The sequence below is a fragment of the Amblyomma americanum genome, chromosome 1 (genome assembly GCF_052857255.1).
Source record: "Amblyomma americanum isolate KBUSLIRL-KWMA chromosome 1, ASM5285725v1, whole genome shotgun sequence".
Lineage (NCBI taxonomy): Eukaryota > Metazoa > Arthropoda > Arachnida > Ixodida > Ixodidae > Amblyomma > Amblyomma americanum.
The window spans coordinates 220,179,376-220,199,317 of NC_135497.1; the positions used below are offsets into that span (position 1 = coordinate 220,179,376).

General features: G+C 49.0%; 1 protein-coding gene across 1 annotated transcript in view; it reads right to left on the bottom strand.

Moving 5' to 3' along the window:
• The window catches only part of LOC144114645 (nose resistant to fluoxetine protein 6-like), a 73,882-nt gene that overhangs the window by 26,754 nt on the left and 27,186 nt on the right, over nt 1-19,942 (bottom strand). Inside the window, exons 2-7 of the mRNA XM_077648513.1 lie at nt 7,383-7,579; nt 6,326-6,440; nt 4,289-4,376; nt 2,894-2,988; nt 1,639-1,821; nt 314-407 (exon numbers count right to left, since the gene is read on the bottom strand). Coding sequence (XP_077504639.1) covers nt 314-407; nt 1,639-1,821; nt 2,894-2,988; nt 4,289-4,376; nt 6,326-6,440; nt 7,383-7,579 — 772 coding nt within the window. The remainder of the gene's footprint in view (nt 1-313; nt 408-1,638; nt 1,822-2,893; nt 2,989-4,288; nt 4,377-6,325; nt 6,441-7,382; nt 7,580-19,942) is intronic.

Consider the following 19,942-nt stretch of genomic DNA (forward strand, 5'->3'; position numbering starts at 1 on the left):
CAAGGACAACACTTGTCCCCATCTTTCAGAACCTTTTGGTATTTAGAGATACCGTAAGGGCTGAGAAGCAAACCCCGTTGCCTGGGATTGCTGGGCAAGCGAGCCCGCCCGTTGTGTTTAGAACAACTTGAAATGTTCAGTCTTCCCTGGTAGTGCCTTTTTAGGCTGATTTGAATACTACTTAGGGCGCTCGCAATGGCGAAGAAACTTGCGTATCCTATGTAAAATATCAAAACGTAGCCACTAAAGTTTTCTTGTTATCCATCGCACACCTACCGTGTGAGCTTGAGAAGATGCAATGTTGGCAACTCACGTGATAAAAAAGAAGGTGTCAACGGGCAGAGTGAAGTTTTCGACCAGTGTAAACAGGAAATCCTTGAACAAGACTTGCAACTTGGTTAAGGAAGCTGAAAGGAAAGGACGAGGTGGCGTTTTAAAAGAGCCTATGCTTGAAGCACTGCACATTAATAAGAAATAATAAAATATGAAGTCTGCAGGTAGTCAGCAATGCTGTAGTGAAATGGAAAAGTGGTAGGAAGGTTCCGACGCGGAGTGCTTTCGAGATGTGTCGGTAAACATGCGAGCGCTGAGAGACCTCCGGTGCTTTTCCGCCCAGCGACAATGGTCCGGCGAGAAATAATTTTTCGTTGTGTCTGCAATACCAATGTGACAGGCGAGGAGCGATAAGGTGAAAACTGGCCTGTATGCATGGGCGACCTCAGACAAAAACAAGGAAAGAGGGTGGGCTGCACGCTTGCTTCGGCCGGATGCCCTTACCCTCTCCTTCCTCCTTGCCTAGGAGGGAAGGAAGTCCTGCTCATGGCCTCGGTAGAACGCCCGCTTAGGAAACCATAGTTTTGGGAACTAAGGCCATCATGCGTCACGTGCACAACCCTGAAGACGTTGGAACTTTTTCAGATACCACAGTTTGAAAAAAGATACAGCTATTGCTCATCTCAGTAAAGCAATTATGTGTGTTATGTTCCTGTTTCTGTTTCTCCTTCCTCGTGTTGTCAAACTCACAACAGTGTCCTGCTTCGCCATATTTTTTCATGCAAACTTCTTGCACGTCTCTTTCGTTGCGCCATATTAAGCCCTCGAGTTTCTAACCTGAAGGCTATGCCTTAGTTTTTTTCTCTGACTAAACGATGAACAAATGCGCATGCGCACTCAAAAAAATTCTCATCATCTAAGGCTATGCCTTAGTTTTTTCTCTAAACTAAACTATGGACAAGTGCACAGGCGCGCTCAGAAAACATTCTCATCTTGCGTTAGGGCTTACCTTTCAGGCCCCTTTTTCGTGGGCCGGACTACCTGAACCGCTTCTCTACGCAGACACCGAGCATGTCCAAAACTTAACCGAGCAGCTCTCTAAAGAGCACCGCGCAGAACAACGAAAGAGCGCTTAAGCTTACCGCACTGCCGCACCTGCGTGAAACTACAACTACGTATGAGCGCAGAGCACGCGTGAAGCTATCGCCCGACGGAAGTTCTACACTGTAACGGCAAGCCGAAACGTTGCTAAGGTCTTCTGAGCGACGATGCATGCAGATATAGAGTAAGACAGGACTAAAAGAAATCTGCATCGACGATGCGTCGAGGCAGCACGAAATTGGGTGCTGCCGTAGCGAGGCTCACTGAAGCGGATGTAGGTGGAGAGGTCGGTGAGGAAGTAGATGTGTCCCAGCACGATCCAAAAGCAGGAGACGACGCGGATGCCGTTGAGGGCCTCCAGGGGTCCGGCTGCGTGCTCCGAGCGGAAGAAGAGCGCCCGCGTGTTGCGCACCAGAGAGAAGCTCGCCAGGCTCACCGCTAGCCGACCTGCACGTGTCACCGGCACGGTGAATACAGTGACGGACAAGGAGCGGGTCTTGACAGCCTTTTACACCGAGCGAATACAGACAAAATTTATCGCGTCGCATTGCTGCCTTTGTTATTCATGCTACTTCAAATGTCTTTGAAAAGCACTTCTCGAAGGAGGCGGCACTAGTTCGGGAGAAAAAATATTGATATCTATATTCCTCCATAGGTTACATCTTAGCTTGACGAATAGGTTAGCTGAGCGGGACAAGTTCTGCCTAATCCTCTCTCACTTGAAGTCTCTTACGAAGAGGTCAAGCTTTTTTCATTCATACAGTCATTCCTTTTCTGCCTTGAGGCAATGATAATGCTAAAAAAAACAGCTTTTCTAGCAATAGATATGCACTTGTCCACTCGGTTCCTTCGGAGTACAAAAAGAGTTTTCAGCAGGCCGGAGGCCAGAAGACTGTTTTTAGTCACACCATCCCTATTCCTTCACGCAGCCACCTCGCTGTCGTCGTGTAATGATCGACACTCATGAACAACCACACATTCATGAAACGATAGTAGATGACAATGCCCAGCATGCCGCATGCATAACTCAACAAATTCTGTGTTGGGTCTTCATTTAGAGTAGCTAGCGGCACGCAAGCTGTCGCTTAAGCCGGAACTGCGATTACGTCAGAAAGGCGCTCTGCAAGCAACGAGAAACGCCGCAGCAGAGTCCTTTCTCGGGTTTAGCTTTACCACAGCTAAAATAACGTGACCTTCAAAAAATTCTCTCACATCGACTTCTGTGTTCGCAGCGGTTGCATTTTGTTTGCATAGTCCCTTTTGATAGCTAGTCATGAATCAAATCCGCATGCACGATGTCACCGCCTTGCAACAGCAGGCCTATACCACGGGCACGCTTGCCCGCATCCTGTTACGTCGCCTCCTTCTTTACTTTCTTTCTCTATTCTTTCTTCCAAGAGCACGCAGTGCAAAGGAAAAAAGTGACCGCGTGATCGAGCGACCTTCGGGATGTCACAGGCACAGACAGAGCGTTCCGCGTCATATCACACGATACTGCGCGTCATGGAAATGCACTTGCCGCCGAAAGTGGACGTGTGCTTGACGTCTTGCTTGCAGAGGGCGTCGAGTGCAGTGCCAACAACAGTCAGCAGCAGGACAACGCCCAGGATGCCGCTGCAAAAGACGAAACGCGTTGCCGATAGTTATTTCCTCCGTCGCTTGGTCTCGAAAAAGGGCACATTGGGAGGCTGTTCGATACAATTGCTTCTGCGGAACTCTTGCGCGCAAAACAGGTTTTCTATGGATAGATAGATTAAAAAAAGGGAGGGACGACGCAGAAAAATGGACCCTGGATCCATCATCCCGCGACCATTTACGCACTGCTCCGGAAGTAAGCATATACGGCAAAAATATGTGTACTGTAGCATCATGCGCAGCGATCGCACTTAGCTCTGAGAAAATCCGAGTGGTAAGACTGATTCGGCAACAAAATATTTGTAGCAGACGTTATATATACACAAAGCAAATGTTAGCACTATGCTCACCATCACCGCCGCGGTGGCTCAGTGGTTATGGCGATCGGGTGCTGACCCGAAAGACGCGGGTTCGATCCCGGCCGCGGCGGTCGAATTTCGATGGAGGGGAAATTTTAGAGGCTCGTGTACTGTGCGACGTCAGTGCACGTTAAAGAACCCCTGGTGGTTGAAATTTCCGGAGCCTCTCACTACGGCGTCCTTCATAGCCTGAGTCACTTCGGAACGTTAAACGCCCATAAACCATAAAATATGCTCACAATCGTGGGCGTGCGTTCTTGCAAATGTGCACGCTGATGTCAACGACGACATAGAGATTAGTTGTAATGCGACGTCAGGTTGTGAAAGGCGCGGCGTCAGCGCATAAATGAAATTGAAAAGCTCCGGACGTCCATAGCTTGCGCGGTGCGCTCTTTATAGAACTTTTCTTACTTAGCAAATTAGCGCGCCCCTTCTGAATCACTTTTGAGATATGGTAAATTCTCTTATTTTATTCATGCACAGTAAAGCGCGCGTTCCTTAATATCTCAAATCCTCACTTTTCGGTCGCCGTGGAGCGCGTAGCTCGACCAGCCAACTTTCTGTTTGTGTGTAAGATCAAAATCCTCCGTGCCCTTCAATGTACTCAGCAACTCTTGCGTCATTATTCGCGGCAACGTCGCCTCTGTATTATAACAGTAAGGAAGGCTAGCTGGAATCATAAGTTCGCGACCGACTTCCGCAGATCTGCGCACGTAATTCCCGTTCCATCTCTTGCCAGTTCAAAGTGCAGCGCAACATCATACGCAGAAGCTGCACACCGATGCTAGCCTAGAATATCGAATTTCTCGAACCTGGCGCAGCATGCAGATCACGAGGCGAAGAAGTGGCATACGAGTGAGAGGAATTAGTGGAGGCACGCAAAGAATAAGCAGTGCGGAGTAGGGCGTCCGCGCACTCACAGGACGACCAGCTGCTCCTTGGAAAAGGCTATGGGCTCCTTGACCTGGCACGACGTCACGTTCGCCGACATCTGGAGTTCCTGCGATGCTGCACGCGCATCGCGCGAGTGAGGCACAACAGCGATAATATCTAATGGCGCAAAAATTGCTCTAGAAACCGAAACACAGAGTAGTCAAATGCTCGCTGACGGTGTCTTAGGTCATTTCTGCGATTAGAAAAATGTGAAGCGTGACTTCTGGGCATGTAATAAGGGAGAAATGACTCATTAGGATTCACCCAAGCGCAGCTGCACTTCTACAAAGGAAATCTATACAGCTTCTACAGAAACTTCGTTGTCGAAGACAAATTCGTCCCGGTCCGTACTTCCAACCCGGGACCACCTCTTCACCGGGCCAGTCACTCTACCAACTGAGCTTACCGGGACGGCTAGCATATGGTAGGGTGAGAGCGAATTGATCAACGGCTCGAAGTGGGAACGGTGGTGGTCCACTTCCGGGCGTGCGTTCCTAGTAGAAAGTAAGACTCAAACCGCTCAATTTCTTTTTTTTTTGCGTGCTGGATTTTCATGTGGCATAGAGGAAGGATAGCTAGTGACTTTTATGTCAGCCGCACTGTAAAGTGCAGTGCTCTGAAAAACATAACGGGGACCAGAGGAGGCCTCAGCTTACTTTCTATCCACATGTTGTCGGGTGCAAAAGGAGTGCATAGGACAAACTGATACGCCTCTAAATGAGAATGGTCACCTCTATGCTGGTTTCTAACAGCTGGAAGGCTTTGCTATGCATTGCAGTTTTATTTCCAAAACACAATTATTCAAACGGTGGCAACTGCTTCGTTTATTCATCTTTATTTCATTTTATTTTTCTTTCAGTTTCAGTTGAATTTTTATATAATGAATAGACACTAACTTCAATCGTATGCAACACTTAAATCACAAAATTGAGCCAATAATTTAGAACGCCAAGACGCGAAGCTCGAGAACCTAAAGTGCGACTCCAGCTAGAATGAAAGCTGCGCAAACTTAAATATACTTCTATGAGGCGCGCAATACCATGTGGTCCACCGTGTGCCTCGGCAAATACGGACATCCACTTCAGTAGGATACAACCAAAAAAAAAGAGCAGCAGTTGCTAACCCTGTGCTACAGTCCGCGGCGTACTGTATTACTCCGCTGGCCAATCACAATAGTAAGCGAAATCAACTTTTCCAAGCATCAAAATTCTATGGCTTATATTTTTTTCTTGTGATTAGCTTCTTGTTTAAGTAACAAGAAAGTTTCAACAACGGCCTAGTTTTTTTGTCGTGGAAGAATTCTGTGCGGCGGTCCTAAATGTGGGCGAAGCATCACTACAGACTTAAAGTTGCTCTGAAACGGACCCTAATAAAGTTGCAGTATGCCTGGGATGTTAAAACACACCGCTTCAGGAATATTGCCCAGGATGAATTTTTTTTAATGGGTATTGTAGAAGCTGGGTTATCTGTACTCATAATTTGAATTTCAGCGTCTGCGCACCACTCAGTCTCCTCTCGTCACTTTTTGCACGCTGTAACGTCGGCGCTTTTCCGCCGGCCTCACCTCCAAGGGCAGAGCTCCCTGATTCCACCCCCCCCCCCCCTCCCGGAGCAACGCGGCCGCGTCCATGGTAGCTGCCTGTCGTCTGAAAGAAGCTAACCAATAGCCATCCCTGAATTGATATACGCAGGAGCGAGCGATGGAGGCGCGTGCGAGCATGATAAATACTGCTCGCCAATTTTCGCGCGTGATTGTGGGTTCTCTGCTGCGCGTAGAAGTGATTTTATTTGTCTGATGTTTTCATGACAACACAATGCAGTGACTACCGAGTTTATGTGCTCTTAACTTCCTTAATTGTATCCGACTACAGTAGCGTTTATAGCCGTATCGAGAGCTGTACATTTGGAGTAAATAAGAAATTATGGAGCTAAAGAAGGTTGCGGAAGGAGTTGACTGTCGATAAGCATGACACCAGTGAAAGTGACCCATTTCTTTGTTGTTCCTTTCGCAGCTTCTTGCTTACCCTTGGCAGCCATCTTCTGCAGATCCTCGCGGCTGCAGGTGGACGGTATGCAGACGCCCAGCCTTGCGGGAAACAGTTGGAGCCAGTAACCATTATCGTAGAAGAAGGTCAGCACCTGTTACACCGCGAAATGAAGTTACTTTCCATGTTGACACCACAAAAAATTAACATTTTGCTTCAGCCATAGCCTCTATCGAATGCGCCATTGCTCCTTTACTTTCACTCCTTTCAATGTTTGCTGACAGCCACCAGCAGCACGCCAGTGGTCGATCTGTCGACCCTCAAAGCCTCCTGCACAGTGCCTGAAGAAGCGCATTGCACCAAAGTGAATGAGTGCGTGGTCCAACAAATAGAAGCTGGCACAAAGCCCATCCTTTGAATGTATTGACACGCAGTCCACGCACAGATGAAGCATTTTTAACGGCAGGGCATATCTGGGCATGCCATGTCAGCGGACAGTAGGCAGAACGCTGACAGATGCAGAGGGGTGCTAACATGCCATCTGTCCACAAATATTTCAGATTTTCCGTGTTTTGTTAACAGTGTGGGAAGCACATCCAGAATAAACAGCAGGTAAAAAAAGTAAGCTATTAGAGTTGTTCCTTAACGTTCTGCGCCATGCGTATGATAATATCTCGTGTGTTTCCTGCTGTTTAAAACATGAATAATTAATCTTACGGTATTTTACTATGGCGAAATAAATACCCATTCTTGCTCTATACGCGCACCGATAATACTGCTGTAGTTTTATACCCTCAATATTTAAATGGTTATGTTTTTATACCTCTTGCCTCGCGTTACGTAAGAAGCGTTGCATAATGCCAGGTTTTGAAACAACATCCCCAGAGCAAGTTATTTGTTCGCATAAGTATACAAGTCGCGGCTCACATCTGTACTACGCATTCAAGTGCGTACTTTGCAAAAACGCAGGAAATATTACGGAGCAAGAAATGAAAGTTGGCCTTCGACAAGTCAGTGCAGCATTTGATTAGCACGTGAACAAGGCAACCTGGTTAAGTCTTTGCAACGTTTATCCTCACGCCAACATTGGCCTCACCGATTCGCTGTCCTCGATGACGTCAGCGGCGTTGGGACTGGGCCTAGGTAGGTCCTTGAGCCAGAGCTCCAAGTTGCAGAACTTTCCGTGGAAGGCATCCCCATCCACGGTGATGTCCAGGCATTGATCGAAGTGGCCGAATGAGGCTGCCGTGCCGGCCATCACGCCGTTCGGGATCTTGCCGGAGGAGTCCACCACTGCACAGTTGCAATGCGAACGTTTATTAAGGGTTGTGAACGTCAGAGTTTGAGTCGTAGGGAGCGCGAAATTTTCTCTTGATATCAATAATGGCGATCTTGCACGCCTTTTTGAATAGCCGAGATATTAGCACCAGTCATTTAATTCCCAATTATGTGAAGACAGAGGAATTTAAATCCAGGAAATACTTGCAGACTGTCACATCCTCCGAGGTCAAGTTGTTTTATCTAGCTGCTAAGTAGAAAGATCTGCATAGATTCATTTCCACTATAGAAACCAACATCTGTCAATTCCTCTGGGTCTGCATCAGTGTAAAGACTGATATTGAGAGGGAATGTTTTAATAATTTATAACGAATTTTAACGTAGAAAACCCTGCAAAGCGGCTATGAGGCTTGTCAATGCCGCTTTCTCACTCTTTTTAATTATTTTTGGCCACTCTTGGTTCCTTTATGTGCACCGGAATCTTAGATGTCGAGCGTGATTGCTCATCGTCTTTAGTGAAATGTGGCCGCCGCGGCCTAGGTCGAAACCGTGACATCATGTTAGGTAGCAAAAGGTCAAATCCACTTGAGCCACAGCGGTGGCCAAGGCAGCTATTTTTTTATTTTAAAATGTGCAGAACGATATCTTTTCGGGGTAAGAACCGAGAGGTCACATGGAAACGAGCACGAAGCAACATTCCTCGCCCATTAGCTCTATCCATTAAAGTTGATTTGTCATTGCATGACCTAATGTCGGTATACGCAAAAAAAGAACTACATGTATTTTCAACGAAAGTGACTGTGTCGTGTATATATGCACAATTTACTGACGCGATTGAGAGATATGATGGACAGACAACGAGATAAACCACGTTTTGCTCTCCTGCATGCTTATAAAAAACTGGCTTATTTGAACCGGAGCCAACGAGCTAAAGTAAACTATGGTCTTTTTACTCTGGAAGACCGAGAAGATAACAACACTTCGAAACGGTCTTCGCAAGTGCTTGCGCGTGCACAATTGTTCGAGAGAAAGAGAGCACCCACGATAAAAGTAGTGGAAGCGATCGGATTCGTCGTTCTTCTCGCCTGGTCTGCCGCTACTCTCTTTGCGTCATTGTCAGGCTTGCGAAAGGAAAACGCCCTTCTTTACGCGTTGGTTCAAAGCCATCGGTGGAAACATCCCTGGTATTCGGTGCCGGCGACATTAGGGCCCATTCAGAGTTTGCGTCTTTTTCAGTGATGCAGTGTACTGTGGCCCTAGCTGCACTTAACGAAGAGGAAATGCACAGAACAGCTCGCAGTCTTGCGGAGCTGGGTACCACACCGACAGTGCAGCAATGCAAAGCTGCAGGCAGATCTCACGTACTGCAATTCTAGAGATTTACAAAGCACCCAAGGGGATCACAACGCTTATCGCCCGCCGTTTCTACTCGCAACGCTACGAGCATTGACGATCGGGATTACCTATCGTGCAGCGCGACGGCGCGAACGTCAGCACGTGCCAAGGGTCAATGAAGACAGAGAAGGAAGCCCTGGAAAGATGCAATGAAAGCCATCTAGTCGGCACTAAGGGAGACTCCGGCCGACCTAGTCGGCGGTCTGTTACTGCCATGCGGGGACAGTCAAGACGTTGTCACCGGTACTGTGATAGGCCTGTGATGTTCTTTCACAGAAGGGGATTTCTTGCTCAATTGCTTCGCTTTGTGCTCGCGTGTTCTAACGTCAGTAGTTGCTACTAGTGAAGGATCCAGGGATTAGGGGGCGCGTATAGTTGGGCAATCTTCCTCCTTTCCCCATTCTCTGGTTGTGTTTGGCACGTGGAGGTGCCCGGAGCGCCAAGACGAAGGGCGCCTTGAACGCGGCAGCGAACAAAGCGTGTCTTAAAGTGTGCAATCAAAAACAAAGACATGTATCCAGCTGCACATCTGAACGGCACCACTACTCGCACTGAGAAAATAAACCGCACCCGCAAAGCGCTCAGTTGCTTCGAAGGTAGTGTCAGCATTTTGATTTCTTAACGACTTCTAGGGTTTGCTTAGGAAAGATGAAAAAAAAATGGCATGTCTACAGGTCCAACATACGTCAGTGTATCTACGGATCCTAAATTCAGGTGCAGTTTTAAGCCTTACTTTCGCCAGAGCACAGCCGAACGCCACTGAACGCTTGAACCCGTCTGAGCAACTTGCACAGCCTTCCTTCGGAAGCCTGGGAATCATCAGGTGATCACACACGTGTTCACGTTACAGCTGTGAACGCTGCACACACTGCTAAGCGGGAGCATCCTTAAAAAGTATGTACATATATCCCCCCCCCCCTTTCCGCAAAAACACTAAGCCCTGGAAAGTAAGCTTACAGACAATACTCCGCTTGTAATCTGTTAAGTTAATGAATCTGGTGGTCCACAAAGACCGTTAGAAGCTGCAACTGATTTAAAAATTAAGCACAAAACTCGCATACGGCTGACCCCTTGTGGACAGATTAGAGCCGATTAGAGGCGACGCTGGCAGTCAGAAGTGGACGAATAATGCAGGTGGTTGAACCAAGCATTTAGCAACACCAAAGCATGCTGTGCGCATTCACACGAAGTTTTTGTGCAGTCCGACAGCTTGCTATCCACAGCGAGAGCCGGAACAACGCTTTGCAGCCGGGCGCCAGCGCACCGACAGCCATTGGAACCGGAAGGCCCGAAGGTCGGCGACGGCTGAAAAGGTCAGGAGACCAGAAATGGTGCTGCCCAGGCTTCTGTAATACCTCTGTCACATGGCATTCCTTGAAGGCCTTTCCAGCAAAGGCACCTCTTTTCACCAAAGGAACGAAGCTTATAGGAGCAGCGACGCAGGTACACGGTGCAGCTCAAAGGTGAAACAGTCGTCAAGGCTTAGCACCCGCTGCTGTGCTCGAGGCGGCTGAAGTCGGTGTTCCTGTGGGGAATCCTGTTCATTCGTTGAACTCAGACAATTTTTTAAATTTTTTTGCTTCCTTAAAAGAACTGCAACAGCTACCCTCATCATCAGCAGCAGGTATTGTGCATTGCCTTGGCCACCAGGGACGCTCGGTGTTGCTGCAACACTTTCACTGCCTTGAAATCTGGGCATAACATTTAAACAGCCGTATAGAAAGCAAAGCCAGACACACTTTCGTATCGTTAAAAGATCTTTTGAAACATTGTTGGCTACATCTATTTTCGTATTTCTTTTAGTTTTTGACGTTGGATGGCACTGCGATCGCTGGTTCTCGAAGGCTGCGCCTTCGGTCTCCAAAGGTCTCGGTCGGGCGCCTTCGCCTCCAAGGCCCTTAGCGGAAAAGACGCAAAATTTGTGCCGTGTAGCTGCACTCCTTACGCATATGAATATAAGGACCTTATTCTCAAAGGCCTTCGTGGTGTCCGTGTGACAGGGGTATAAAGCGTATATATCTATAAGTGCCAATTCGCACATCTGTTTCCCTTGGTAAAAAAAACTACTGCGGACCTGCAGACGGTGGCTTCACTTATGAACGACTTACTTTTTGCAACCCGCTGATGAAAAGGTGGGCAGTAGTAATGGGTTACAATAATTAGTGGTCTCATTAGTCATCATAATCACCGTCATTATTAGCCATGCGACGCCCACTGCCGGCCAAAAACCTCTCCAAAGAGCTGCAAATAGCCCCGACCTGCGCCAGCTGCGACAGTCTTACCCCAGCATATTTCCTAATCTGAACCGCCCACCTGATGCTTTGCCGCCCCTGGCCACGTCACCCCTCTCTTGGAAGCCACTCTGTCACCCCGGGCAGTTGACCGATATAGTCTCTGTCGAGGTAATAGAGGGGTCTCGTTTGCAGTTTCCTCCTAATGGTGAGCCGAAAAAAATAATAAAAACACGTCTTGCCTAAAGCGATCTTCTTTACAGCCAGAGTGCGGCACGAAAAAGAAAGAAATAAAAGAAAATACCATTGAAGGGGTGAATAAATAATTAGATACGGAAACTTCGCCCCAGCTACGTCTACTCGCCTGCAAGTATGCTCGAGCGCCGCACGAAACGCATTATTCCGCACGTTTGCTACAGCGCCCAATGAATCGTGAGTCCCTACAGGAGTACTGCAGTGCATCTGACATCCGCTAACTCACCGTGCTGGTGGCTCCCAGCCGCGTCTACGGCTTCAAAGTATCGTCACACCTCCCTCTCATAGGCTCGCTAGAACGAACACAGAGCTGCTGTGGCTAATGCCAGTCGCGGATTAAGGAAGCGCTTGTGCGCGTTGCTTTCCGAGTTGTTTCCTTTAAGTGAGGTCCCGAAGCTCCCTGGGGAGCTCCAGTTAAAATATGAGTAGTTTCCACCGCATTGCTTCCGCTCCGGCAAAAGGCAGTGCGCACTGCGCACGCGGACGCCGCCTTGGGCGACGCGCTTTGATACTCCCGCACGTAGCATTTAGCAGCACATTTCCACTGCGCGCGCTCAGCGCATCGTTCTCTCTCTATACATAGCTATCTCTACACGCGTGCCCAGGACGCGCCTACTGCTGCTTTTTTCTTTCTGCACCGTTGCGAAACAAATCGCATACAGACTGTGACGGTGGTGCTGAGAGCTCGCAATTAGTAACGAGCTGTTCAGGTTTGTCTTTATTTTGCGTGGGTCCCTTTTTTGTGTGTACGCGTACACGTATGCGTCCCCAATCACCGCGGCTGCAATTAGAAAGGCACACACACTGATACGTGCGGCCTGCATACACATAAAAAAGTTCGCCTGTTTCTTGTACTTTTATCCCTTCACAATCTTATCTCGATGTCAATCGTGGATGTGATACCATGAGAGGTAAAAAAGTAAAAGATAAAAGCTTCTGGAGTTAGGCAGCTAATATTGCGGAATGCGTAGGGAGAAGTCTGTGAAGCTGGTAATAATATGAACACGCGCGGTTCAGCTCCCGTCGCCTATCAAGCGTCGAACTGCGGGTGTTCGGCATGTCATGAAAAATCTCGCCTTCACTGACAAACCAAAGAGTTCTCATCGACGGAACGTTGCGAACATATGCGCCGGCGTATGTCATAACGTCTTGTCATAATGTAATGTATGTCATAACGTATGTCATACTACGTTGTCATAACGAGCAGCTCTTTTCCCTTCACTTGTCCGCTTACGTATACACGCAAGCTTATTCTATCAAAAACTGTACCCGGAAAACAAGATCATTTCTCTTCCGTTCCCCTGGTGGCACACGTTACTTCCGACCAGACATTTGTTTTTCGCCTGGAACATCCTGCGGAAGCTTAGTGGGTGTGACGTTCTGTTGATCAGACCAGTTTCGCAGGATTGAAGCCCGGTTGCGGCGGTCGCGATTCGATGGCAGCGAAGTGGAAAAGAAGCCACCTTGCTATGCGACGTCAGGCCGCGTTAAAGAACCCCACATGATCGAAATAATCTGCAGCCCTCCATACAGCGTCCGTCATAGCCCACATGTGGCAGTGGGACGTAAACCGCTTTCCCATACCATTCCATACCTGCTTTGCGTTCACTTTATTCTAGCTCACAGGCAGGGCCTGCACCTGCCAAGTGGGAAGTGAGAGCGTAGCACTGCTCAGTGGGGCTGGCAGGCCATCAATGCTGAAAAGCTTATCAAAACAAAATACAGGACAAACGCGGCCACAATGAAAAACGAACACTTCGTGGGTAAAACAAGTATGAATTTAAACACGGCGTAGGGAAGAGGGTAACAGCATCAGAAAGAGGTCAGTAAAGCGCTTGTGTAGTTGAAGAGTGAAGTTCAGTCCGCACCAGGGGCGAGCCAAAGGGTGGCCGGAAGGTTGCATTGGGCGCGCATAGCAAAATTATGCAAAATTACAAATGAAGCAGCACAGGGAGACGCTGCTTCGTCACCTTCTCAGGTAAGCGGAGCTGAAAGAAAATTCTGTCTCAGAGGACGCCTGAGAGATAATAGCAAAAAGAGATTGGGCAGCTGGAGGCCCTACTCATGATGTTGATTCACTCTCGGGAAGAATAACTGGAAGAGTATCCAGTAAGTACTAAGTACAGGAAAAACAGCGTAGGTTGGAAAGATGGATAGAGCACTCAGCGGGAGCACCCTGCAGTGCAGAAGCAGTTTAGTGGGAAAATGCGATCTCAAAAGGCAAGATATTAACTAAATAATTAAACGCCTTGTGACAAGTGGAAAGGCAGCGCCCGACTTCTTGAATATATAGGTCAGATCGTTTCAGAACGCAGTTATACAAGAGGAAAATTTCCCTACAGTATCATTCACCATAGCGAGTGGGAAAGGTTGAGAGAGCATCGAACGCTGACTATCGCAGTATCCATCCAGGGGTGAATGCGGCCACAGCTAACCTTCCCGAGGCCTTCAGTTTTGGAGGTAGCCGACAAAACGTGAACATATGTGCGGTGGGTACTAATAGAAGACCACTGGAGGAATGGAGGCGCAAGAGCATGGCGAAAATTCCGTGATTCGCTGCCGCACCTTGCACATCTGGAGAGCAACTGTTCTCAAGTGTCGAGTATACTTGAAAGATGCGAATTAAAGGTAGCCCCTGTACGTCATCCCGACCTTCCTTTCTCCAGCTCTCCCACTGAAAACAGCGTCCCCCCTTTTCAAGCCAACGTTACGCGCTAAACATGACTGCAAAGAGCAGCTTACACAAACGGCCTAGGAGAAGTGTACTCGCTGGGTCACTGGCAGCAGCATCCGCATTGTACGGCACATCGCTCTGTACTCTGCGTCGAGACCACTGTCTGCGCTACATAGCAGGTTTACTCTTAAAGGGACACTGAAGGGCAATACTAAGTCAGGCTAGACAGATAGGTCAGCGTCACGTGATAGCAAATCAGTCAATTTTACCGGTAACAAAGCTGTTATAAACCAGAAAACTTATATTTTGGCACTGGTCACTCAGAGCTGGTATTTAGAACATTAATCTTGTTTAGTAAACGTCGAAACTGCTGCTGTACTGCATCGGATGCCAAGCCCCAGTCAAGCTGTAACCGAATGGCTTTCTTCCCAGTACGCATCTCAGAATTTGCAGTTGCAAAAACGCAAATTTTACGTTGTCCGAGCGTTCGCAGCAGTTCTGAAGCGGGCTACTGAATTTTCATCGGAGCCTTTTCTTTCTCCTGTTTTCCCCTTCCTATCTGAATAAATAAAAGAGCGCTGGGCTTAAATCCTCTGCTGCACAATATATACGTACAAAAAATCTTCCTTGAAAAACAGATAAAGTTTTGTCCTGAACAGAGAGAAGGCGCTTAATAATGCAGCTATGTCCGGCGTAGGCAGGGATTACCACTCTTTGCCCAACATATCAGCGAAGCCCCGGTCAGAAAGGTCAGGAGTGCTTTCCGGTGCGCTGGCTAGCTCTTCCGTACTAATGCGCACAGAGAGAAGGTAAGGGTGTTGGCTATATCTCGAGGCGAAAAGGAAAAAACAAAACTCATGACCAGTATTTCAGTTATCGTCGCCCGACATTTCATTGCGCTTTGTATTGGGCAAAGTCAGTTCGTTGGCTGTCTCCATGAGTGCTCACACGGTGCATAACTGCCCTTTGCGTTAACAAATCCGATCGTTTTGTTCAGAGTGGACCCAAAACAATTTTTCTTCTTTCATTTCTTTCTTGGAAAGAGGGGAAGGGGTGTGGCTCAGGGAAGGTTAGTATAGAGTTTGAGATGTGTAGGCCTTCTTAAGGCTGCTGTTTTCATTCAAAGAACTCTACAGCATGTGCCATGGGACATTATACGGACACAGATATTGATAGCTTTTCTCAGCCCAGATACACGGGTTACTTCGAACTACGTTCCTAGACTCTCATGCAGATCATGGGTTAACGAAAAAGCTATTCGTGCGGCACGGACCCTAAGCTACTAGGCTTTGAAAACATCTTCCAGTTTTACCTATCTTATACTATTTCCACTTTATTCTCCGGGGCATTCGTATATTGCAGCCAACAACCGAGGCTGAATTCCCGAATAACTCCTTCTGAACACGACTCCAAGCGCACAAGGGTAGGGTGAATCCTCACGAATCCAACGTTTCCCTTTTCGAATAAACATGTGGGGTTCCTACGAGTTAGTTATGTAAATGCACCTGCACTCTCTAGAGGCGCCACGCCGTACGACGTATGGAAATGTCTAGTGTCCTGGGACAACGTGACCTTTTTTTCCTAAGTAGTCTGCTCAAGTGCGACGCTTTAGCTGCAACATACCAGCCCAAGTCCTCCATCTGGCTTCCGGAAACCGACTCATCCTTTTTTTGCTTACCAGAGTAAGTTCTCTCTCTCTCTCTCTTTCTCTCTGCGTATGCCTCTTATACCCCGGTCACACGGGCACTCTAAAGGCACTTTGAACTAATGCTCCTTTACGCTCCCAAAGGAGCACTACTTCAAGGGAGTTCGTCCGTGCTACACGGTCGCGGAACGACCTTCGCAAGAAGTTTTTAGCGCCCTCATCGGCGAAAAGCGTTATTAAAATTGCAAACCTCACTGTAGATGTAAATACAGAAATGTCGCATTTTTTTAGTAAATTAGTTTTATAACCGTATTATGTTAAAGCAACGCAATTTTAACTGCAATAATGACATGATTTTCCAAGTACAGAGCATAACATCACAGTGCTGGCCACACTGAGCCGTGGCTACCGTGACGCTCGTATATCTGGAACGAGAGTATGGCGTGGTGAGACTGCCACAAAACAAATGATTTTATATTTTAAAACGCCACTAATCTTATGAAGTGAATTTATAAAATTTAAATTGAACGTTTCTTTTCTCAATTTATTTATGCTGTTAACTCGCTGGGAGAGAGAGTACTCCCTTGAAGCCTCAAAGGACGAACTCGAGCTGCCTTGTTTCGAAGCTCCTTTGAGCTAGGTGTCCTTTGGCGCGTCCGTGTGGCAGCGCGCGTTCGTCCTTAGAGTAATGGAGAATTAGTTCAAAGTACCTTTACTGTGTCCGTGTGACAGGGGTATTAGACTGCATATACGTGCGCACTTCTTTGACCTTGCTTTTATGACGAAATATTCTTTGTAACAAAAAATACTTCCGATCCCGCTTCCCGGCGTAAGATTCCCGGGTTCTAAAGCTGGAAGCAATTGAAGAGAAGCAGCTGGCGGTAGCTGCCCTGCGACGCTTCGCCGCGTCCCAAAATTGAACGGGACGGTTCGTAGCGTGTATCAAAGTCTGACGACGCCAGACTTCCGAGGAAGTTCGCGTTATTAAAATATCCGCGCGTTCTTTCTTTATAGGCGGCAGCAAGAACTCCGCTCGTGTGGAGGAGTGGCAACCTGTGGCTATCACGGGCGCACATACGAACGCACACACAAGGATGCACAAAAAAATGAAGCTCCTGTGCCTTTGATGCGGACGCTGCAAGGCCTCGCAACGCGCCGCTCAGTATCATGCGGTGTAGGCGTTTGACCGACGCTTTAAAGAAGCGCCACCGACAGCGCTGAGACGAGGATGTTAGGCGGCCGAGAGCACGGCGAGATAATGCGGTGAGCTATCGATTCGCTAATGCGCCGCCGTCGGTTCAAATTTCGCCTCAAGCTCACCGCTGTGCATGCAACGCGGTCGGCTCGTAGACATGGGTGGTAACGCGGAGACGACCGCGGTGCCAGTTGCACCGTCTGTAAGAACTGTAATGCAAAGCGAGGGGGGGGGGGGGGGGGAGCGAGGCCATAATCCTGTCAAAGAGGGCCGCCACCATAATAAGCTCACTAAGACGTGCACTCGACCGGTCCCATTTTGCGACGTTTTTTTTCCGCCCCTGCAGCAGTGCGCCGCCCCTCCATGCTCGTTCCCTCTGTTCTGCAGGCCTTTAATTTCGTATTTTTGTTTCGTTGACGCATTTTTCCTCTGACAGTCCCGGGAAACCTGATGAGCCGCCGCTGTCTCCGAGCGCCTCCGGCTTTGACTGAGTTAGGACAGATGGAATCACAGCGTGGAGAAAGGAATTAAGGGGCAAAGAGCGGTCAGGAAAGCAGCCCGGATGGGGTTTAGGTCAAGCCCGTGCTCGCAGGTCACGAGCGCGGATGATTCGATGGAGATGCCCTGCGGTACACTCGTTCTGCGGTTGATTGTTTCGCGGGGCATCAAAAACAGTCCACCTGCAGGCCGAGGTGGAGAGGACGAGCTCTGAGACTGACAGCACCGGAAGCCCTGCAGCGGCAATCTGTGCCGTTTGAGTTACGGCGGAGGAGGCGAAAAACAAGCGAAGGATTGACGCGCGGGCTGCACAGGAAGACCCGAGGCAGCGCGCGGCTCGGCTCAAAGGAAGAGAAATTCGACGCACAAACGTAGAACGTCTCAGAACGGAGAGAAAGAGACAGCGCTGGAATGGGAGCGGCTTGCCGTTTAATTCGTACTTAAGACATAGAGCGCACAGGCCAGGGTAGCTGACAGGCCTCGGAGTGCTTGAGGTGCACGCGGGACCGAGCGAATAATGGTAGAACGGAGGGGGGTGAATTAAAAAGACAAACGGCGTGGTCCCGGAGGGGAAGCGCGCTTTCGTAAAAAAGAAACTTCGCTCCGAGGCTGAAGCCGTTCACCTGCGGTAGGCCGAAAGAGCGGGCGCCAGTCAAAACGCAAGGCTGACCGCAATCAATCAATCGAAAAGTGGCGCGCCGCACGAGCGCACCGAGAGTTCGCGGAGCGAGTGCCGGGCCCCTCGACAGGCACGCCACGCAGCGCCCCCGTGTAATCTGTCGACGTGTTGTGTGTGTACGCGCATTTTAAAGCGCAGCCCATTTTCCTCGTCCGCGAAGCCCTATTAAACGGAGAGTAACACATCGCTCGGCTGTGCGCGCGCAGAGCCGACCGCACCGATGTATGCTGCGGCCAGACAAGCGCGAAAGGGTCTCGACTGACAAAGGAGAAGTGTGGGCGGCGCATGCGCCAGCGGTTGTCGGCCGCAAACTGCGCACCATATATAGCAGGTCCCGCAGGAGACGTCCGCATAGTGCGCGGTGGCCGGCGTACGACAGGACGGGAAAAGAAGTGTGTATATCAGCCGAGCAGAACTCGCAGCAGTCTTCCTCAAAGAGCATACGCGTTGTCAGAGAGCCTTTCGTCGTGGCTGCCTGTGAAGCGTGCCGCGCAGGGCGCCCCACCGATGTCGTGCCAGCGATAAAGAGGAAGTGACGCCGAATCGAAAGCCGCCCTTCCGATTCATGCACCCTTCAGTGCGCCCGGATAACGAGTCGCGGGATTGCCAAGGTGCGACAGTGAGGGCCTGGCGGGAGTGTCGAGGTGGGCTCTAATGAAAAAAAAATATTAGTGGGACTGCAGTTTCTCCAAGAAGAAATAAAAATAAATTTTTTTACAATAACCTAGCAACCACCGCAGATACTATGAATTTAAGTGTCAGCCTGCTGCTCACTGAACGCCAAACCCGCACTGCGAGCGAACTGGGTATGGAGCAACTAAGTATGCAGTCGGCAGTCCTCAGTTCGCCGCGGCGCCTTTCCAGCGCGCCGTCTTGGTAATCTTTTTCATCCCGGAATCTTTTTGTAACTTTCATTTGTTCTTGAAAGAAGTACAGTTGCACCCGTGCAGTCAGAAACTCTAGCCAGTGGTAACAGAACAAGGGAATACTATTCCCGCATCTCAAGTTGTTGTTGTTTTTTTTTTGCCGCCTCTACAAGTGCGAAATTCTGCTTTTCCCCAACAGTGTTCAAAATGTATGACCTACATGCGCAACCAATGTGACCTACTTCTGCAAAATTATCCGTCTTCTAGATATTTATACTCTGTCGTCACACGCCCCCGCTGTGCATAAGGAGCGGCCCGCGGAGAGCCATTCGTGCGAGTGCACTGCCATCGGCCAAGACAGTCGCAATGCTCGAGAGCTGGGCGTACTCCGGCTGCAACTGTTCTCACTGCGCTGTCGAAACAGCAGAGAGGATAGGTTCCACGGGGTGGCAATGACGTCGACCAGAAGGAGAAGGGAAGAGTGCGTTGCGCCCGAAAGAGTCGATCTGGCCACCTCTCTTTTTTTCGGACTCGACGCGTGCACGAGCGCAGCAGGGTAGAATGAAATAAAATGGCGGGTGCAAAACAAGCTTGAGTGGGCGACATTGATTTGATGGACTCCATCAACACGCTCGCTGACGGTGGCCCGAGGCTATTTGCGATGCGTTTTCGCCGCAGCCTGAGCGCAGCGGATCAATTTCGACTACACGCTTCCGCGCTCGGCCTCCCCCCACTTATTCGCGTCTTTAGGACGTACAAGGAAGCTCGGTGTCAGCCCGTAGACTGGCCGGCGCCAAGTTGCGTACAATGCGCCAGATCCTATGTCGGGCTGCATGTTAGACAGCTCACCAGAAAGTTGGTTCTTTTTATCTGCTGCTGTACTCTTTTTGTTTAGTTCTCTCCCTGATTGCATATTCGAGACGAACTGGGGATGAGAAGC